General features: G+C 47.5%; 1 protein-coding gene and 2 long non-coding RNA genes across 5 annotated transcripts in view; 1 reads left to right on the forward strand and 2 right to left on the reverse strand.

Annotated features, from left to right (window-relative positions):
- Positions 1-19,739, forward strand: part of Rragd (Ras related GTP binding D) — a 38,180-nt gene that overhangs the window by 8,690 nt on the left and 9,751 nt on the right. For both annotated transcript variants that reach the window (XM_076564026.1, XM_076564025.1), the window contains exons 2-5: positions 7,084-7,379; positions 14,924-15,123; positions 15,922-16,036; positions 17,303-17,445. In XM_076564026.1, coding sequence (XP_076420141.1) covers positions 7,084-7,379; positions 14,924-15,123; positions 15,922-16,036; positions 17,303-17,445 — 754 coding nt within the window. The remainder of the gene's footprint in view (positions 1-7,083; positions 7,380-14,923; positions 15,124-15,921; positions 16,037-17,302; positions 17,446-19,739) is intronic.
- Positions 1,686-7,193, reverse strand: LOC143271825 (uncharacterized). Its single transcript, XR_013049043.1, has 3 exons — positions 7,058-7,193; positions 6,607-6,718; positions 1,686-1,793 (listed from the first exon to the last, which is right to left on the reverse strand). It is a non-coding gene; the product is annotated as an uncharacterized LOC143271825 (long non-coding RNA).
- On the reverse strand, positions 8,316-19,195 carry LOC143271823 (uncharacterized). Of its 2 annotated transcripts, none has more exons than XR_013049040.1 (3): positions 18,509-19,195; positions 16,552-16,726; positions 8,316-12,837 (listed from the first exon to the last, which is right to left on the reverse strand). It is a non-coding gene; the product is annotated as an uncharacterized LOC143271823 (long non-coding RNA). The 2 variants fall into 2 exon arrangements; XR_013049041.1 differs by lacking the exon at positions 8,316-12,837 and adding an exon at positions 15,493-15,735.

The following is a 19,739-nucleotide window of genomic DNA, read 5'->3' on the forward strand; positions in this document are numbered from 1 at the left end:
GTTAAAATCCCAAGAGATCCGAGCACTAGCGAAGAGCCTTTAGCTTACCACTCACTGCCGTCCTTCCCCTGAGAGAGAGAGACCTTCTCCTGTGTGACCTGTCTTTTTATTGCCTTTCTGTTCTGCCTTCTCATTGGCTCTACATCCAACCACATGACTTCCTCATCACTGCCTGTCTATACAGACCTCCAGGTCTCTATGGTTCATACTGGGACTAAAGGTTAGGGTCATCGCTTGGCTGTGTCCTTGACTATGCAGACTGCCTGCCATGTGATCGGGGTTAAGGTCATGTGCCACCACTGGATTTACGCTAAATGGCTTGCTTTTAGCTCTGATCCCCAAGCAACTTTATTAACATACAAATAAAATCACATTTCAGCACAAATAAAATATCACCATACTAGTGGCTGGTTCTGGCCTCTGATCTTCAGGCAAATTTTATTAGGGTACACAATATATCTCACCCCACATCTGCACTGCTAAGACTGAGTAGCTGGGTGGCCAGTGTGGTCTTGAGGAAAGGGAGAAGAAGGCGTGGGCATCGTGGAAGCCCCAGAGTGTTTTGGTCCAGGAATGACAGGACCAGCAAGAAGATCACCATTGCTGACTGTGGACAAGTCTGACTCCTTCTCCTTCGGTAGCACAGGAGAGCAGCCCCACCCCATCTGCTCACAATACCCCGTAACCCTGCTCTCACTGAAGATCCGTGGGTTCCACATTTTCCTCATTGCCCTCCAAGTCCACATGGACTGCAGAGTTCAGTTTATGATTATGAATAGATTAAGTAAGAACTGTGAAGGAGGAGGAGGAGGAGGGTGGGAGGACTGTGGAGGACTTGTCCGCAGTACTTTCCTATCTTCAGCAATGGTGCATTAATGTATTTTTCAATGGTGACTCACAATAATAAAACATTTTCATCAGGAACCAGCACATACATGTAAATAAACGCGAGTTTCACTAAGTAGTGCTTATTCTATACGTAATAGACTCTGTTTGCTGGTTTCTTCTTTTAAAGAATTGTATTTGTTATTTGTGCTGTTACCATTGTTTTGTTTTAACAGTGACCGATGTGTCCTGTTAAAATTATGGGTATAGAGTCTTTGATGTTAGAAGATCGTATGGTTTGATAGGAATTCCAACCACACCCCATGGTCATGCATGTCCAGCGGGACACTTAGTGATCTCCACCTAGTCATTTCCGGGCCATACGTCCTGCGTGACCCACGCCCCATGGTTACGTGATTGTGTAGTTGCACAGTTGTGTGGACATGCATGATCTCTGTGTGTGGGCCCGTGTGCACAGATGCGTCCTGACTTTTATAAGGTGGCACCATGTTCTTCTGTCTCTGTCTCTGTCTCTGTCTCTCTCTCTCCCTCCCTCCCTCTGCCAGGCCTGGCCTTTTCTCTCCTAATCCCTCTTCTCTCTGATAAAGCCCATTCTAACTCCGGTAACCATGGCTCATGACTCTTCCACCGAACAACCAGCAATCCTCTCATGGTTGACATGAAGCCATCTTGTAGGACATGGTAAGGAATGGTCTGGTTTTAATGTGGTGGAGGCTCTGCTGAGTGTACTGCCACATCCAGCCATGTGATCCGGGCAGACCCCTTACCCAGGTCCCTTGGGTACCTGTCAGGAGCTGGGGAGGCTTCGCAGAAGCGGCAAAGCAGTGGTTAGCCATCTAACTGAAGTGAAGAGGTGCATCACAGGCCTCCAGGGAAACCCGGTCCCTGCTGATGGCATCTTGCTGACCTGGCTGCCATTCCCCACCGGAGTTAGCATGTGCTGGACCCTGGCAGGCAGGAAAACGCATCCAGCTCCATGTGCAGTAGCAGCTGCACATCTTGTTTCACTTGCCTGACTTCACCCGATCCTTCTAAACCCGCACACCTCCCTCTTCACCAAGACCCCTTTGCCGCCCCCCACCCCCTGAGAGGAGACACTCCAGCCTGGATTTACAGACTCAGCTGAAGACTACACCTGCATCTAGCAGCATTACCTGGTCAGAAAGACTTACAATGTGTGGGCATTGTATGTAATTCTGGTGACTTTTCGTTTGTTTGTTTATTGAACAAAGTTGTGTTCAGGAAGAGAATGATCAGTAGATGGGGCCGATGAGACAGATAAAGGTGTTTGCTGCCAGGCCTGAGGACCTGAGTTCGAACCCCAGCACTTCCACTCCCTAGGCTGGTCCCAGGGCATTGCTCCCATCTAACACTTGTTGTTTGGGAGGTAGAAATAAGAGCAACCGGAGCTCACTCATTTTCTTTTCCTTGGGATTGCGTTTTTAAAATAGCTTGTATTAAAGTACAATTTGCAAAAATAAGTACACATTTGATAGGGTTTTGAAAGCGCCACAGTGTAAAGGAAATATCCACCATGTCCATTGCAAAGTCGCCTTATCCCCTTGGGGTTCCTTCCACCCCTGCTCCTGTCCCCCGGCAGCCACCGAGGTCTTGTGTGCCATTGTATGTTAGTTTATATTGTTTCAGAATGTCAGGAAAAAATAGAACGGGATCCTTTTCTGCAGTTCATCAGTGGGCACCAACGACTTCCTCCTTGCCTCTCTTTCTTCCTGTGCCAACAGTCCAACTTGGAACTTGGTGCATACTAGCAAGCACCGGTCACGGCTTAATTCTTTGTATGGCTAGGATATGCTGTAATTTGCTTATCCACTTACCTGTTGGTGGACATTTGAATTGTTCTCAGTTCTTGAGTATTAAGGATAAAGTAGGGATAGTAGGGATGAGGTTGTTTTGTTTTGTCTTCAAGACAGGGCTTCTCTGCATAGCTGTCCTGGGACTCTCTATGTGGACAAGTTTGGCCTCAAACTCACAGAGATCTTCCTGCATCTGCCTCCTGAGTGCTGGGACTAAAGGCATGCACCACCAACACCCAGCCCAGATGTGCTTTTTTTGTGCAAGTTTTCTTTTTAAGAGAGTGTGCATGCACGCATGCACGCATGCACACACACTCAGGTGCTTGCAGAGGTCAGAGGCACTGCATCCCCTTGGAGCTTCAGTTACAGGTGGTATAAACTTAACTTTGTAGCAGGAATCTTCAAAGTTCTTATTAATAAAATCAAGCCAGAGGCGAGTTATTGGGGTCCATGCTGGTAGATCAGAGAGACAGAACAAGCCACAGCTATCTCACCTCGCCGGATCCTCAGCTGGTCTTGTCTCCTCAGACTGGAGGCCTCTGAGTCCTCATCTGGAATGGGTCTCAGCTGAATTACTGCTCAAAAGCCTGAAGCTTAACCAGCCAAATGCCTCTAGTTTCTGGTCCTCACGCCTTATATATCTTTCTGCTTTCTACCACCACTCCCTGGGATTAAAGGCTGACTTTCTGGGATTAAAGGCATGTGTCACCATGCTTGGCTATTTCCAGTGTGGCCTTGAACTCACAGAGATCCAGAGGGATTTCTATCTCTGGAATGCTAGGATTAAAGGTGTGAGTGCCACCATTTTCTAGCCTTTGTATCTAGTGGCTGTCTGTTCTCTGACCCCAGATAAATTTATTAGAGTACACAATATTTTGGGGAACACAATACCACCACATAACTTGGATCCTCTGTAAGAACAGTATGCACTCTTAACTGCCAATCCATCTCTCTAGCCTATTGTACAAGTTTTGGATGGACATATGCTTTCATTTTTCTTAAGATTTAATTGTTTTGATGTGCATTAGTGTTTTATCTGCATGGATATCTGTGTATTATATGTGTGCCTGGTGCCCACAGAGGCCTAAAGATGGTGTCAGTTGCCCTGGAAACTGGAGTTACAGACAGTAATGAGCCATGTGGGTGCTGGGAATTGAACCTGTGTCTTCTTCAAGAGCAGTCAGTGCTCTTAACCACTGAGGTCCCCCTGCAGCCCCTCCTGATAGTTTCAAGGATTTTGTTGTTTTCAGTGTTTTACATTTCTATTTAGTGGATCTATTTACTTTGTCTTTCTCTGCACTTGGGGAGGGCTCATTGCGCTGTTCAGTCCTGCTGACTAATGGTCTGCTGTCTTCATTGCTGGGGGACCAGTCCTGCTCTGCTGTCTTCATTGCTGGGGGACTAGTCCCGCTCTGCCGTCTTCATTGCTGGGGGACTAGTCCTGCTCTGCTGTCTTCATTGCTGGGGGACTAGTCCTGCTCTGCTGTCTTCATTGCTGGGGGACTAGTCCTGCTCTGCTGTCTTCATTGCTGGGGGACTAGTCCTGCTCTGCTGTCTTCATTGCTGGGGGACTAGTCCTGCTCTGCTGTCTTCATTGCTGGGGGACTAGTCCCGCTCTGCTGTCTTCATTGCTGGGGGACTAGTCCTGCTCTGCTGTCTTCATTGCTGGGGGACTAGTCCTGCTCTGCTGTCTTCATTGCTGGGGGACTAGTCCCGCTCTGCTGTCTTCATTGCTGGGAGTTGAATGGAGGTGGAGGCTCTCTATGCAAAGCAGATGCTCTACCACTGAAAGGCAAACCCAACCCCTGCTCCTTTTTGTTTCTCTGAGGCAGGGCCTCATGTTGTCCCAAATGGCCTTAAACTGGCCCTCATGAGCACTGGGCTCGTAGGCACAGGTGGCTGAGCTCTGCCCTTGGGGGACTTCTTAGGTAGATAGCAGGACTGCTGAGTCTTACTCTTGATGCCACTGATGTTTATTTTACACCATATAGGGCATTCTACCTCTCTCTCTCTCTCTCTCTCTCTCCCCCCCCCCCTTTGGTTTTTCGAGACAGGGTTTCTCTGTGTAGCTCTGGCTCTGAAACTTGCTCTGTAGACCAGGCTGGCCTCGAACTCAGAGTTTTGCCTGCCTCTGCCTCCCGAGTGCTGAGATTAAAGGCGGCGCATTCTCCCTCTTTACCAGTTCCTCCTTCCCCTCCATGTCTTTGTTGAGTCCACCTTTCATCCTGTCTGCCTTGTCCCCACAGCTTTTTTATTTCCAGAACCTCCATGTCCCTTTCCCTGGATTGTGCATGCTCTGAGATGATCGTTCTTTTCTCTAGATTCCATCTTTGTACCTGGGGCTCTGCTCTGATTCTGTCGTGAACTTGCTGCTCCCATCCATCGAGCCTGCATGCTCTCCTGCAATCAGCATCTTAATCGGAACATTTCTCACATGTTCGCCATTTGAGGGAATGTCTGGAGGAGAGATGGCAGGTTCTGCCTCAGACGGTTTTAGTTCCCATGAGCTGCAGTAAGAATGACTACACCTCGGTTTCCCAGGCCTACAGGCTCCTCTTTCATCTGTGCTTGTATTGCTTAGGGGCTTCTCATAACTGACTTCTGGGTTTGGGTTTGGCTACTGTCTAGAATGTATACTCTTCTTCTGGTTTTAGGAATTCAGTTTGGGAAGGCACTAACATGTGACCTAAGTCCTGTTTGCTCTGATTTCCTGAGGCAGACTTGTATGGCAGTCCTGTGAGGGCATGATCACGGATGAGGAAGGAAACTAATGCCTTTTAGAAGTATTTCCTCCCCTAGATTACAACTTGTATCATGTATGGAAGCTGGCTGTTGAACTGGGGAAGACTGTGCAGCCATGGTGTGGGGGAGGGGCGTGGTGGGAGCAAGGTGTGTGGAGGGGGCGAGCTGCCTCCTGGACCACATGGAAGGAGGAGAGAACTGGCTCAGGTTATCCTCTGACCTCCACATGCACGCCATGCCCCCCTCCCCACCATGAAGAATGTAATTAAATAGTTCTTAAATTGAGATGTACTTCGAATACTGTACATGGTATCTGAGTTTGAGGCCAACCGGGTCTGCATAGTGAGTTCGAGGCCAACCAGGGCTACATAGTGAGACTCTGTCTCAAAAAAAAACAAAAAACAAAGTCTTAAAGTCCATAGGTAAACATTCAAGTATTTGGTGTTTGTTACCAATTCAGCAATTGGAGAAGCTGAAAAGGAGAGAGAGACAGACAGACAGATAGACAGAGGACTCACTATGTAATTCTGGCTGGCCTTAAGCTTGTGTAAATCTGCCTGTCTCTGCCTCCTGCGTGCTGAGATCAAAGGTGCCTAATCTAAGATCTCTAAGATGTCTGTCTACGTTTCTCCCTAAGAGCTTAGTTTTAGCTCCTAGGTTGAGGTGTTCGGTCCATTTTGAATTAACCTGTGTTCAGTCTCAGGTAAGGGTCTTTGCATGTAGATGACCAGTTGGCCCAGACCCTTGGCTGATTGAGTCTTCATGCCTTATAGCTCAGACTGGCCTAGACCTCGTGATCCTCCTGACTTGGCCTCCCAGGTGTTGGAATTATAGGTGTGTACCACCACGCCTGCTTGAGTCTTAATTAATTTAGGTCCTTGATTTCATTTAACGATCATAACAGACCTGAGACCTGTTTATTATCGTCATCGATTACAGATTTTTAAAGCTGATTCTTTTTTTAAGGAAGATTTTGTTTTTCTTTTTTAAATTAGGCATACATATGTCTGTCTGAGCGAGGGTTCATGCACAAGACTGTGGTCCCCACAGAGTCTGGAAGAGAAGGTTGGATCCCCTCTAGCTGGCTCAGGGAACAGCCTGACTGGAGTGCTGGGCCAAACTCCAGTTCTGTAGGAGCAGCCACAGAGCCCTCCCTCCAGCATCATTTAGTTTAAATGTTAATAGCTGTCCGTGGTTATCTTACCAGATGACGGAAGCCGACGTGGACAGTCCTGGAGAGAGGTCTGAGTCTCTTGTGCTCTCTCAAGTCTGAGTCGGAGGTCCCTGGCCTGTGCCTGTGTTCTAGGCTGGGAGACCTGCAAGGGCTCCAGCCAGGAGAGGGTTACCAAGAGCCAAGAGACTCTGACAGCCATGTAGAGGAGGGGGTGGCTAGAGACCTGAGTTCTTTTTCAGGCAGCGAGCTCCAGGAAGCCTTTCCTTTTGTATTCCAGTGTCCCTGCTTGGGATGCTGAGCCATACGACGGGACTCTGCCCTTCGGGGATGTGTGAGGGAGTTGGGCAGTTTTCAGGGTTCTTTATGTCCCCACACTGTCCCCCTCATGAGTGGTAGAGGTGACACTGGAAGAGCAGCATCTGAGTGACAGACCATCTGAGGTGGAGGTGAAACTCCCCGTTAGCTGCTGTGAAGGACTCACCCCGTCCTTTTCTGTGGTTTCTCCAGTTCTGGACTTCAGTGACCCCTTCAGCACTGAGGTGAAGCCCAGAATCCTGCTCATGGGTCTCAGAAGGAGCGGCAAGTCGTCCATACAGAAAGTTGTCTTTCACAAGATGTCCCCGAGCGAGACCCTGTTCCTGGAGAGCACCAACAAGATCTGCAGGGAAGACGTGTCCAACAGTTCCTTTGTCAACTTCCAGATCTGGGACTTCCCAGGGCAGATTGACTTTTTTGACCCTACCTTCGACTATGAGATGATCTTCCGGGGAACAGGAGCACTGATCTTCGTCATCGACTCCCAGGTACACAGAGCGTCACCACAGGCAGCACCTATCTACCTCCCATAGCCATTTGCAGTGTGTGTGTGTGTGTGTGTGTGTGTGTGTGTGTGTGTGTGTGTGTGTGTGCGTGTAAGAGAGATCAGAGGGCATCTCTTCAGAGTCTTCTCTCCCGCACCTTGTGGGGTCAGAGGATCAAGCTTAGGTTGTCAGGTCTGAGCCAAGCACCTTGTCCGGCTGAGTCATCCTGGGCCCAGTGGTTTAGGTTTTCAGATCTGCAGTAGGTCCTTCTATCAGACAAGGCTTTCTCAGAGCCCTCAGACTGCAGCAGTAAAGGTTCCCTGTCCAGTCTTAGCGCAAACTCCCTTAACCCATAAGATCCTAACCTGGTGTGGTAGTTTGGATGTGACTGGCCCCCCATAAGCTCATGGGGAGTGGCACTATTGGGAGGTGTGGCTTTGTTGAGGTAAGTGTGGCCTTCTTGGAGGAAGTGTGGCACTGGAGAGGCAGGCTTTGAGGTGTCATATGCTCAAGCCACACCCAGTATTTCAGACTACTTCCCATTGGCCTGCATATCAAGATGTAAAACTCGCAGCTCCGTCTCCAGCACCATGTCTGCCTGCACGCCTCCATGTCCCACCACGATGATAATGGACTGAACCTCTAAACTGTAAGCCAGCCCTTTAAATGGTTTCCTTTATAAGAGTTGCTGTGGTCATGGTGTCTCTTCACAGCAATAGAAACTAAGACACCTAGGAAACTCGATGTTTCCTAGATGTAGGGCAGATCCCAGAAGATGTGTGGAATGATGACAGGTTCTCTGCAATAAACGTTTACTTAGAAGGCTACATATTACAGTATTTATTTTCAAAGTAGATAGAATTCTAAGTGAAAATTTTCTTCTGAATCAAAGTATTATTTTAAATTATTGTTATTTTTAAGATTTTTTTGTTTATTATGTATATAGTGTTCTGCCTGCATGTATGTCTGCATGCCAGAAGAAGACACCAGATCTCATAGATGGTTGTGAGCCACCACCATGTGGTTGCTGGGAATTGAACTCAGGACCCGTGGAAGAACAGCCAGTGCTCTTAACCTCTGAGCCATCTCTCCAGCCCCTTAAATTTATTATTTTATCTGTATGGGTGTTTTGCCTATGTGTATGTCTGTGAACAACCTGTATACCTGGTGCCTTCAGAGGCCTGAAGAGGGTGTCGGATTTCCTGGAACTGGAGTTATAGACAGTTGAGAGCTGCCATGTGGGTGCTGGGAATTGAACCTGGGTCCTCTGAAAGAGCAACCAATGCTCCTAACCACTAAGTCATCTCTCCAGCCCTTGGATCAAATTATTCTTAGCAGTATATACTTGGTTACTATAACTCTTTTATGTGTTTTGTAGACGACTGTTAAAATGTGAGGTAGGTATCTCGTAGGAAGATGGATATTTGATTGATTTTCCACAGTTCACGTCTGTGTTTGAATCAGCAGTTCTGCTTTCGTTCATTGCTCCTATAGCTGTGAGTACTGAGAAATGTGCTCATATGGATGAGATGGGGATACAGAGTGAGTTTTGTCATAACATTTTACTCAAGAATTTTAAATCTTTCCAAATTGTGTCTCTTACATGATCTAATTTTCTGTCATAAAAATTATTTTTAGTAGTTTATTAACAGTTCTGTGTAGTCCTCCTTCAACTTGGTTGTAAGCGAAGAGGAGGGAGCCCTTGACTGGTGAGGAGCCCCGTTCCCCAGCCATTGGCCATTCTCTCCATCCTCTCCCACTGGGAGACCAGGCTGGCCAGTGCTGGGGAGGGTGTGTGGGGTTGGGGCCTTAGAGGGTGTCTGAGACTGTGGTGCCAGCTTCAGGCTCTCCCAGGCCTACAGGGAGCAGTTCTCTAGGGAATGCCAAATCCAGTCTAGAGCGAGGTTCAGGGAGTTCCCTGAAATAAAGTGCCCCTGCCGTCCCGCCCGGTCAGCCTTCCAGGAGCATCTTTAGCAAACCCTTGTTCCTGGAGGCTGCACTGTGTGACCAGCTCTGAGTTGCAGGGGTTTTTTCTTCAGCGGGAGGTCTGTAGAGGGAGAGACTGAAATCCAATGCCAGACCCGTGGTGGGTTCATCGGCTCCCTCCCAGAGCTTGTGCATAGACCCTTCACATGCCTGGGCTGTCGGGAGCTGCTCTCCTGGTACTCCAACTTGTACTGACCTGTTTTCTGGCCTGTCTCCCTGTCTGTCTGCCAGCACTGTAAATCAAGGCGCTTGGGGCCCAGGAGTGGCTAGTGCATGCGTAGCACAGGCAGGGGACTCTCGTCCCTGGAGTCAGCCCATGTGTTTTTGTAGCTGTTTAAGTGGCTGCCCATGAGTAAGCGGATTCCAACCAGAGCTACAGATCGTTTCAGATGATGGCATGGTAAATATTCAGTTACCATACTGTGCTGTATAGCAGCTCAAAATGCAGATCTGAATAAGGCCTTTATGATATGGCTGTAAGTTAGCCACAAATAGGTATATTTGCTCATTTTTATTTTTCATTGTTTATTTTATTTTTAATCATGGGTACATATGTTCCAGTGTGTGGGTCTGTGTGTGCACTTTTTTGTGTCCCGGTATGTGGGTTTGCATGTGTATGTATGTCCTGGTGTGTGGGTCTGCATGTGTACCTGTGTATCTCAGTGTATGGGTTTGCATGTATACATGTGTCCCAGGGTGTGGGTCCGCGAGTGCACATATGTGTGTCCCGGTGTGTGGTTCTGCATGTGTACATATGTCCTAGTGTAGGGGTCTGCATGTGTATGTGTGTCCTGGTGTGTGGGTCTGCATTTGTACATGTGTCCCAGTGTGGTGGTCTGCATGTGTATGTGTGTCCTGGTGTGTGGGTCCACATGTGTACCTGTGTGTGTATGTCTCAGTGTATGGGTTTGCATGTATACATGTGTCCCAGGGTGTGGGTCCACAAGTGCACATATGTGTGTCCCAGGGTGTGGTCTGCATTTGCACATGTATGTGTCACAGTGTGTGGGTCTGCATTTGTACATGTGTCCCAGTGTGGTGGTCTGCATGTGTATGTGTGTCCTGGTGTGTGGGTCCGCATGTGTACCTGTGTGTGTATGTCTCAGTGTATGGGTTTGCATGTATGCATGTGTCCCAGGGTGTGGGTCCACAAGTGCACATATGTGTGTCCCAGGGTGTGGTCTGCATTTGCACATGTGTGTGTCACAGTGTGTGGGTCTGCATTTGTACATGTGTCCCAGTGTGGGTGTCTGCATGTGTATGTGTGTCCTGGTATGTGGGTCTTTGTGTGTACGTGTGTCCCAGGGTGTGGGTCCGTGCACATGAGTGCAGGTTCTTGCAGAGACCAGAGGTGTCTGCTCTTCTGGAAGGTGGTTGTGAGCTGCTCCACTTAGGTTCTGGGAACTGGACTCTGGTCCTCTGCTGGACAAGCAAGTGCTCTTGACCACCACGCTCTCTCCAGCTCAAAGTTGCTTATTTTTAGCTAGGCAATTTTATTTAAACATGAAGCAGACTTTTCAGTTAGGTTGGTAATTGTGTTTCTTGTTGTGTGTGTGTGTGTGGCATTAATTTACTGCAGGTCACAGGAAAATCTAATAATGAGAAAGATCTTCCCTCCTCCTCTCTCTTCTTTCTCTCTTCCTCCTCCTTTCCCTTTTTCCTTTTTTTCATACCTTTTCTTTCTCTGAGACAAGGTCTTAACTGTTGCTCAAGCTGGTCTTGAATTCACAGCAGCCTTCCTACCTTAGCCTTTTAGGGAATGCTGGGATTACAGGCATGAGCATCTTGTACCCCCTCCTCACCACCCAACCCAGACAAGGTCTCTCTACATAGCCCAGGCTGTCCTGATACTGTGTAGCCCAGGCTGGCCTCAAACTCAGAGAGATCTGCCTGCCTCTGCCTCCCAATGACTGGGGTTAAAGTCATGCAGTACCATGCCCAGACTCAAGTAACACTTACTAAAATAACTAGGTGAGGGGCAGGTGAAATGCCTCGCTGGGAAAAGATGCTCACTGTCAAGTCTGACTGTATGAGTTTGATCCCCAAGATCCACATGGTGCAAAGAGAGAACTGACTCCTGCAAGTTGTCCTCTGGCCTCTCTCTACACCCATGCATATGCACACACATACACCCAAACAAACCAACCGATAAATAAACGTGAAAATGATTGGGTGGGTCGAGAGTGTTGCCCAGAGCACTAGCCTGCTGTACCTAATACCCTGAGTTTGACCTCCGGCCACACACACACACAAAGGAAAAAGCATTGAGTGCTCTTACTAAAATTAATAATTAAGGGGCTTGAGAGATGGCTCAGCAGTTAAGAGCGTTTGCTACTCTTGCAGAAGACCCAGCTTTGATTCTTTGCACCCACATAGCGGCTCCCAACCCTCTGCAACTCCAGTTCCAGGGAATCCAGTGCCCTCTTCTGAATACTGAGGGCACTTCATGCGCGTGGTGCACAGACATACCTTCCAGCATGTCTCACACACATTAAAAAACAAAAAAATTATAGATTAACTGAGTGGTTTCCGGACCTAATACTCATTGTGTGGCAGCAGTGTGTAAACAGTGTTTGCAGGGGTCTTACCTGACGTTCTTGGGATGGGGAGAGGAAACCCTGACTTCTAGGAGGCCCCTCGGTCACCCATCCTTTGCTGCTCTCTGTCCCTTCCGCCCCCTCCCTTCCTGTTGAAATTAAGCATTATCAAGCTTTTTCTTTCTTTTTGACAGTTGTTTTTGAGACAACATCTCACTAAGCTCTGGGTGGCCTGGAACTCTCTCTGTAGCCCAGGCTGGCCTCAGGTTCACAGAGATCCTCCTGCCTCTGCCTCCCAGGTGCTGAGATTAAAGATGTACACCGCCACACCTGGCTACGTTTTTTGTTTGATTGGTTTTTGAGATAGCATCTCACTGTGTAGCCCTGGATGGTCTGGAACTCACTCTGTAGACCAGGCTGGCCTCTAACTCATAGACTGACCTGCCTCTGTCTCCCAAGTGCTTTAATTAAAGGCATGAGCTACCACGCCTGATTTAAGGTTTGTTTTTTAAGTTGTGTGTGTGTGTGTGTGATGTGTGTGTAACTTTGCAGAATTCTCTCCTTTTGCCTTTACACATGTTCAGAGCTCCAATCAGGCCATCGGGCTTGCAGCTGGTGTGCCTTTACCCACTGAGCCGTCCTGCTGCCTCCCGCCCCCTCCTTTCTCACGTCTAAGCAGGGCAGGTGTGGTCTGAAACCACACATTGTTTCCCCAGAATACCTCACAGTCACAGTTTCTAGAAAGAAAAGATGTTTTCACAGAACGATGTGAAGGAAAGAAGGAAGCCCAAGTGATTTCCCACGAACTAAACGCTTGACGCCTGCTCTGCAGAGAACTCGAGTCTACTACGTCTCCTGTAGCTGTTCCGCTCACTCCTGCGGACCTGGCGTTCCGGTCACTGTGGGAGCGGGAGCATCGATGGCCTGCCGTGCAGCTCCTAGAGCGAACAGCAGAGGAGAAGCTGGAGTACCTTTCCCTTAGTGTCGTCATAGACAGCAAGAGCAAACAGCACGGGCGGGGGTGCTGGAGCCGTGGCTCAGCAAGTAAGAGGGCTTGCTGTGCAAGCCTGAGCGCCTGAGGATCTAGTTCAAATCCCAGCTTCAGGACAAAACAGCCCCAGGTGCCACACAAGCTAGGAAGCCTGGCGCTGTAGGGCAGAGCAGAGACAGGAAGGTCACTGGGGCTTGCTAACTGTCAGTGTAGCTCCGGACTCGACGAGAGACTCTGTCACAGAATCAGGTAGAGTGATAGAGCAAGGGTGGGTGCACACATGCATGCATGTATGTGCATACATTGCACGAACATACATGTATGTGCATACATTGCACGAACATGCATGTATGTGCATACCTTGCGCGCGCGCGCGCGCGCGCGCACACACACGTAAAAGAAAAACGTAATGGTTGGGCATCTGTAATCCTCTGTTCTAGTAATTACGGTACTTGTGGTGAACCCAGAGTCTTTGTGTGCTAAGCGAGTGCTTTGCCACAGGGCCACACTCTTGAGATTTTACAATTTTTGTTTTGAGGTAAGAGCTCACTAAATTGACCAAGCTGGTCTCAAACTTGTGATCTCCTACCTTGCCTTGCTGGACAGCTAGGGTTGCAGGCTTGTACCACTGGACCCCACATTTCCTTCCTTTCCGTGGCACTTTTAGTTATTAGGGTCTTTTAGGGAAGGTGCACACTGCCACCTGAACTACCCTCCCAGGCCCTCATTGATTTACTTATTTTTAATTATACGTGTGTGTGTGTGTGTGTGTGTGTGTGTGTGTGTACATGCGCGCGCATGAGGGCAGGTGCCCAAAGAAGGCCAGAAGAGGGTGTCAGGTCCCCTGCCTCGAAGTTACAGGTATGATGAGCCTCCCATCGGGACGCTGGGAACTGAACCCGAGTCATCTTTGAGAGCAGTATATGCTCTTACTGCCCAGCCTCTCTCCGGTCCCTCCAGTGCCTCGTTTTTCAATCACTAAGGCTGTGTACTGTTTCATCTGCTAGTGTGAGCCGGGTGTGGTGGCACACTTTTAATCCCAGCACTTGGGAAGCAAAGAGGCAGGCAGATCTCTTGTGAGTTTGAGGCCAGCCTGGTCTACATAGTTCCAGGACAGCCAGGCCTATAGAGAGAGACCCTGTCTCAAAAAAACAAAACAAAATAAAATCTGTTTAGTATAATTAGTTTTATACATTGGACAGGGTGTTTAGCATATTCTAGTATTTTCTTTGAATATTGGGTAACTTTGCTCACAGTCCTGTGGGCTTTCTCCTTAGTTAAAGATGTAAGTGGTAACATGTTTGAGGTGTAATTTACGTGCAATAGAATGCACTCCTTTCAAGGACATACTTTGAGAGGTTACAACTATACCTCCCATGTGACCAGCCCACATTGAAGACATAGGATCTTTCCACCCTCTGGGTTCCCCAGGGCCTTTTCACTCCTGACCCCTCAGTGCCCAGCCTCAGGAAGCCACAGCTGTGCTTTTGGGGAAGTCTCCACACCTCTGCATTGTAGCACAGAGCAGTCCTGGAGAGCATGGAAACAGGCAGGTATGGCTTCGCTGACTTCCCATGTGACTTGGTTACCAAAGCCGGCAGGAGGGCTGCAGCTGGTGCTTGGCTGACTTTTCTGGATTAGTATTAAACTCCTTCCATCCTCCTACCTAGCCTGATCGTGTCCCCATCTGTAGTCTCCATCACAGTCCTTGAGAGCCTTAGGAAGCTGGGAGGCATCCTATCCCATGGAGGACCTAGGTGTTGGTCTAGTTTCTTTTCCTGGAATTCCAGCTCCTGTCTTTATGATTATCAACAACCTGCACTGTGACTACCCAAATCAGCTGCATTTTCTTAGCTTCTCATCTCTGTGTTAACAAACCCAGGTTTGTATACTTGAAGTCTGTGATGCTGGAATTTTTTTCCTCAGGGGTGTTGGGAGTTTGGCAAAATATTTTTGGAGATTATAGCTATGTGTTTCCAGGTGATGAGTGTGTATAGAATGTTCTAGAAACAAAGGCATGAACTTTGTTCCAGGATGACTATATGGAAGCGCTGGCCAGGCTCCACCTCACAGTGACCAGAGCCTACAAAGTGAATACTGACATCAACTTCGAGGTGTTTATTCATAAAGTAGACGGTCTGTCAGATGATCACAAAATTGAAACCCAAAGAGACATTCACCAGAGGGCAAACGATGACCTTGCAGATGCTGGATTAGAAAAAATTCACCTGAGGTAAGAGCCGACACCCCTTAGGGTCTGGGTCCTAAGAAAGGCTGGAACAAGTGTACTTGGGTTTCCGTCACCACAGCTGGCAGGTGTGGGCTGGCATGTATGGTATGGATTTACTTATTTACCTGTTTTGTCCTGGGGTAGGATCAAAGATGTTTCGCACTTGCTAAATGCTAACCTTTGGTGAAAATAGTGTTTTGTTTTACTTTTGTATTCAACAGATTGTCAAAGCTAAGCTTCTCGTTTCATATGAGAAACACAACAGAAGCCGTGACCCTTAACCCAGCATGCTAACTGGTGCTAAATACCACTTCCTGCTAATAGGATGGCACTTATAACCTCAGACAGATGAGGCTTGAGATCATTAGGATTGGAATTCAGAGGAAAGCTTCTCCCATTTATTTTGTGGGGTAGGATAGTGCATAATCATTGACTTTGCAAATTGGAAGACGAAGAAAATGGCGTGCTTCAGTATCAATAATTTAAAAGCTACTGATTGGGCAACAGGCTTGTGTGGAGATGAGTGCAGAGTCTCTTGTAGAATGTAAGGATGCTCACATGGGTGAGGATAGCCAAACTCCAAAGCTTGCTGGTCAGTGCAGACTGGGCATGGCTCTGGCACCAGGGAGGGAAAGAGGCTTCCTGTTAGGACACACTTGTTTTTGACCAAGGTCATTATGAATTCTCGGGGGGGGGGGGGGGGCGGCTTGTGCTTGTGTGTTACAATTGCACATAAGATTACTGCCGTTAGTGGCAGACAGAGGCAGAGGGAGCCTGATGAAACTCTGCTTTCTCTTCCAGCTTTTATCTGACAAGCATCTATGACCACTCAATATTTGAAGCCTTCAGTAAAGTGGTCCAGAAACTGATCCCCCAGCTCCCGACGCTGGAGAATCTGCTGAATATCTTCATCTCAGTAAGTAGATGGTGTGCTCCTGCCCAGGTCATTTGCAGAATTCCAGAGCCACATGGCAAGAGTAAAAAAAGTTGTAATACCTGCCTGCATTTCAGGGCTACTGTAGTATCACTCTTTGTTGTTGTTGTTGCTGTTTCTCTGTGTAGCCCCAGCTGTCCTGGATCTCGCTCTGTAGACCAGGCTGGCCTCGAACTCACAGAGATCCCCCTGCCTCTGCCTCCCAAGTGCTGGGATTAAAGGCGTGCACCACCACCACCCGACCCCTCAGTTCGTATTTAATGTGTGTGTATGTATGTGTGTTTGGTGGTGTCTCTTTTGTTTTCCTACCTTATTTATTTTTGAGATAGGGTCTCATTATGCAGCCCTGGCTGGCCTTGTGAACTCACTCCTGAAGACTACTTCTACATTTTGTTTTAGAATCTTTAGATTTTTTAACTCTGGAAATGTATGTTTCCCTGGTATGCTTGGATTGCTTATTCAAGTGTGAGGCATCATCAATATTAATGGAACCTTACCTTGGGTACGAAGCAGAAATCCTGGTTTGAGGACCAGCAAGTTGATACAGCAAAGGCACCTGTTGCCAAGTCTCACCACCAGAGTCCAGTCCAGACCACACAGTACAAGGAGAGAACCAGTTCCTTCCCAAAGGTTGTCCTCTGACCTCCACATCTGTGCTGTTGTGAGTCCTAACTACCTCCGAACAAAAATACATAAGCAAATGAGAGAAAATTTCTTTAAAACCCCTTGGTTCTGCCAATGAGATCTGTATTTGAAAATCCACAGATTTAACACTCTGTGAGCAGTGAGTTGTGAGTCCTTCAAATGGCCAGGCCAAGAGTTAGCGAACCACTGTCCAAGTGGTTCACCAAGGATAACTTAGGCTGATTCTGCCTTTCCTTTTTTTTCAAATCCATCATAAGATTTATGAAAGTAAAGTTTAAATTGCAATAAAATGGTAGCCCAGGAGTTTCTAATAATTTTAGCTTATTTATATGCGGCATTGGGGATATCATATAATTTATTTAAGTCTTCAGGGAAATCACCCTCTTGTAAACTGTCTACTGACTGTACAGATTAGAAGGACCCACTGGGACAGTCTCACGGAGGCTTGTGTTGTGCTTTGATCCTCCCCACCCTCCAAGCTGCTCTTCCTTCCCCTCGACGCCCCTTCCCTGACTAGTGGAATGGAATAGGATTTTTTATGTGGCCGTGAATCTGTCTGAACTTGCTGTTACTTTAAAGTATGTCTACTCCCCCCCCCCCCAGAATTCTGGAATTGAAAAGGCATTCCTGTTTGATGTGGTCAGTAAGATTTATATCGCAACTGACAGTGCTCCAGTGGACATGCAGACTTACGAGCTCTGCTGCGATATGATAGACGTGGTGATCGACATCTCTTGTATTTATGGGTAAGCAAAACATTCTTTTTATTGTAATTGAAACAAGTGTCTTTTTTTTTTTCAGATAATATATTCTGATTATGCTTTCCCCTTCCCCAAATAAAATATTCTTTTTTTTTTTTTTTTTTTTTTTTTTGAGACATAGTTTCTCTGTGTAGTTTTGGTGCCTGTCCTGGATCTCGCTCTGTAGACCTGGCTGGCCTCAAACTCACAGAGATCTGCCTGGCTCTGCCTCCCGAGTGCTGGGATTAAAGGCGTGTGCCACCAACGCCCGGCCCCCTAATAAAATATTCTTAAAGGCCATAACTGTGCTATCCTTCCCCAGGCTGGAGATACAGCTTAGTTATGACACAAGTCCTGAGATCAACCCTCAGCGATGCAGAAAAAGGGAGGAGGGGGAGGGAGGGAGGACCACCTTCCCACCTTCCCTTTCACAGTTTCTGGACATCTTTGCATTTACTCACTTGACTTTTGTACTTTTAAGTGACTGGGATCTAGAAATAGACCACTTAACATGCCAGTAAAAACAGACAATTGTTGAGCAAATGCAATGCCTTATATGATTACAACTTTGCTACACCTCTCATCTAATTCTCAGCTGCTCCATGAGGCAGGAATTACTGTACTTGTTTTACAAATGCAGAGACGGGCTTTAGGATGGTGAGATCTCTAGCAGCTGCTCTACTGTCAGCAGGGAAAGAGCAGACTTTGAACCCTGCTCTAAATGATCATGATCTGATGCTGGAAAACCTGTCCACCCAGTGCACCCCATGGGGTAAACTAGGCCCACAAGCTGTTGAGAACATTTCCACTGTCCTGGTACAGAAAATGCCGCCTCAGTATCTTTTAAAATTTGATTTTGATTGTCTGGGTAGTGGAGAAGTGTAATACCGAGCAAATGACATCTGCTAGTTTTTATTACGGCTTTAACATCATAGAAACCCAAACTTCCCATATGCTTAAAATAATATTAGAGAGCGGAGAAGGTTGTATTACTAAAGACGGGAACAGTCGCCATGCTTGGGAGTCCGCTGTGCACGTTGGTGAAGTTGGAGCGTGAGCGAGCTCTTACCTGAGGTTGTCAGCACGTGCCAGCTGCTCTCTCAGACCTTGGTTCCTCCCACTCTTCTCTGCCTCACACCACCCGACATTCAGCCTGCTCTGTGGGCTTCTAGAAGTTTCAGGCTTAGCTGCTCCTGTCTTCCGCCGTCTTTGCCCATCCTGTGAGACTTTCTGTTACCTCTGTCGCATATACACTCATGCACATGTCAACTCCTGTGTCCACATGACATGCCGGCCCCTAAGACTGCGGTGGGAATGAAAACACTGTTGGCAGGCTCACACTCTTCCTGCCCTCACAGAGCCTAGATACATTGTACTTGCCACCATTTTTTTTTGCATCAGACATGGACATCTAGCTTCACAAGTAGGCCTTCCTCACGGGTATGACCCTATGGCAGTCTCTTATTTTAAAGCAGTAAATGGGTGACCTTGAATGAGGCCTGGAGGCTGAGTGGGTCGGATCACAGTCTCAGTTGCTGTGGCAATCAGGTACAGTGAAGAGCACAAATATCTGGCACATAGTTAATGATAGGCATTTCATTATCGTGCCATATGGTAATTAGACGTAAGTGGTGAGTTACCTCATTGGGTCAATGATGTTAATCAGAGGAACTTGCGCCAGCTAAAACAAACAGGAGGAGAGATGGAGTTGGGCTTGGCCAGAGATGGCTTTTCTGTAGTAGGGTGCTGGTGTTCTGAGAACCCACAGGATCCAGTAAGAACTGGTTTGGATCACAGTGGGTTGTGGGTTCTAGAATTTCCTCAGTATGCTGGCTAGTTTTATGTCACCTTGACTCAAACTGGAGTCAGCAGAGGAGGGAGCCTCAACTGAGAAAATACTTCCATAAGATTGACTGTAGGCACGCCTGAAAGGCATTTTCTTAGGTAGTGATGGATGTGGGAGGGTCCAGCCCATTGTGGGGGTGCCATCCCTGGGCTGGTGGTCCATTTATTTTTCTTAGAGAATTACTTAGCAAGAGAAATTCTGTGTTAAAAACATAGGTAAGTTCAGAATATGGTGCATGCCTGTAATGCCATCTATCCGAGATTGGCTGAGACAGGATGAAGGAGCGTTCAAACCAGTGTGGGCAACATAGCAAGATTCCATCTCAAAATAAATAAATAATATCTAAAAATAGTGCTGTGGAAGCTAAGAACTTGGTTACATCTTGGAACGGCTGAACTCTTACCCTGGGAGATTTTTTTGTTGGAGCCGGCTGGAGGTACAGCTCAGTGGTGGT

Source organism: Peromyscus maniculatus, chromosome 2, assembly GCF_049852395.1.
Source record: "Peromyscus maniculatus bairdii isolate BWxNUB_F1_BW_parent chromosome 2, HU_Pman_BW_mat_3.1, whole genome shotgun sequence".
Classification (NCBI taxonomy): Eukaryota; Metazoa; Chordata; class Mammalia; order Rodentia; family Cricetidae; genus Peromyscus; species Peromyscus maniculatus.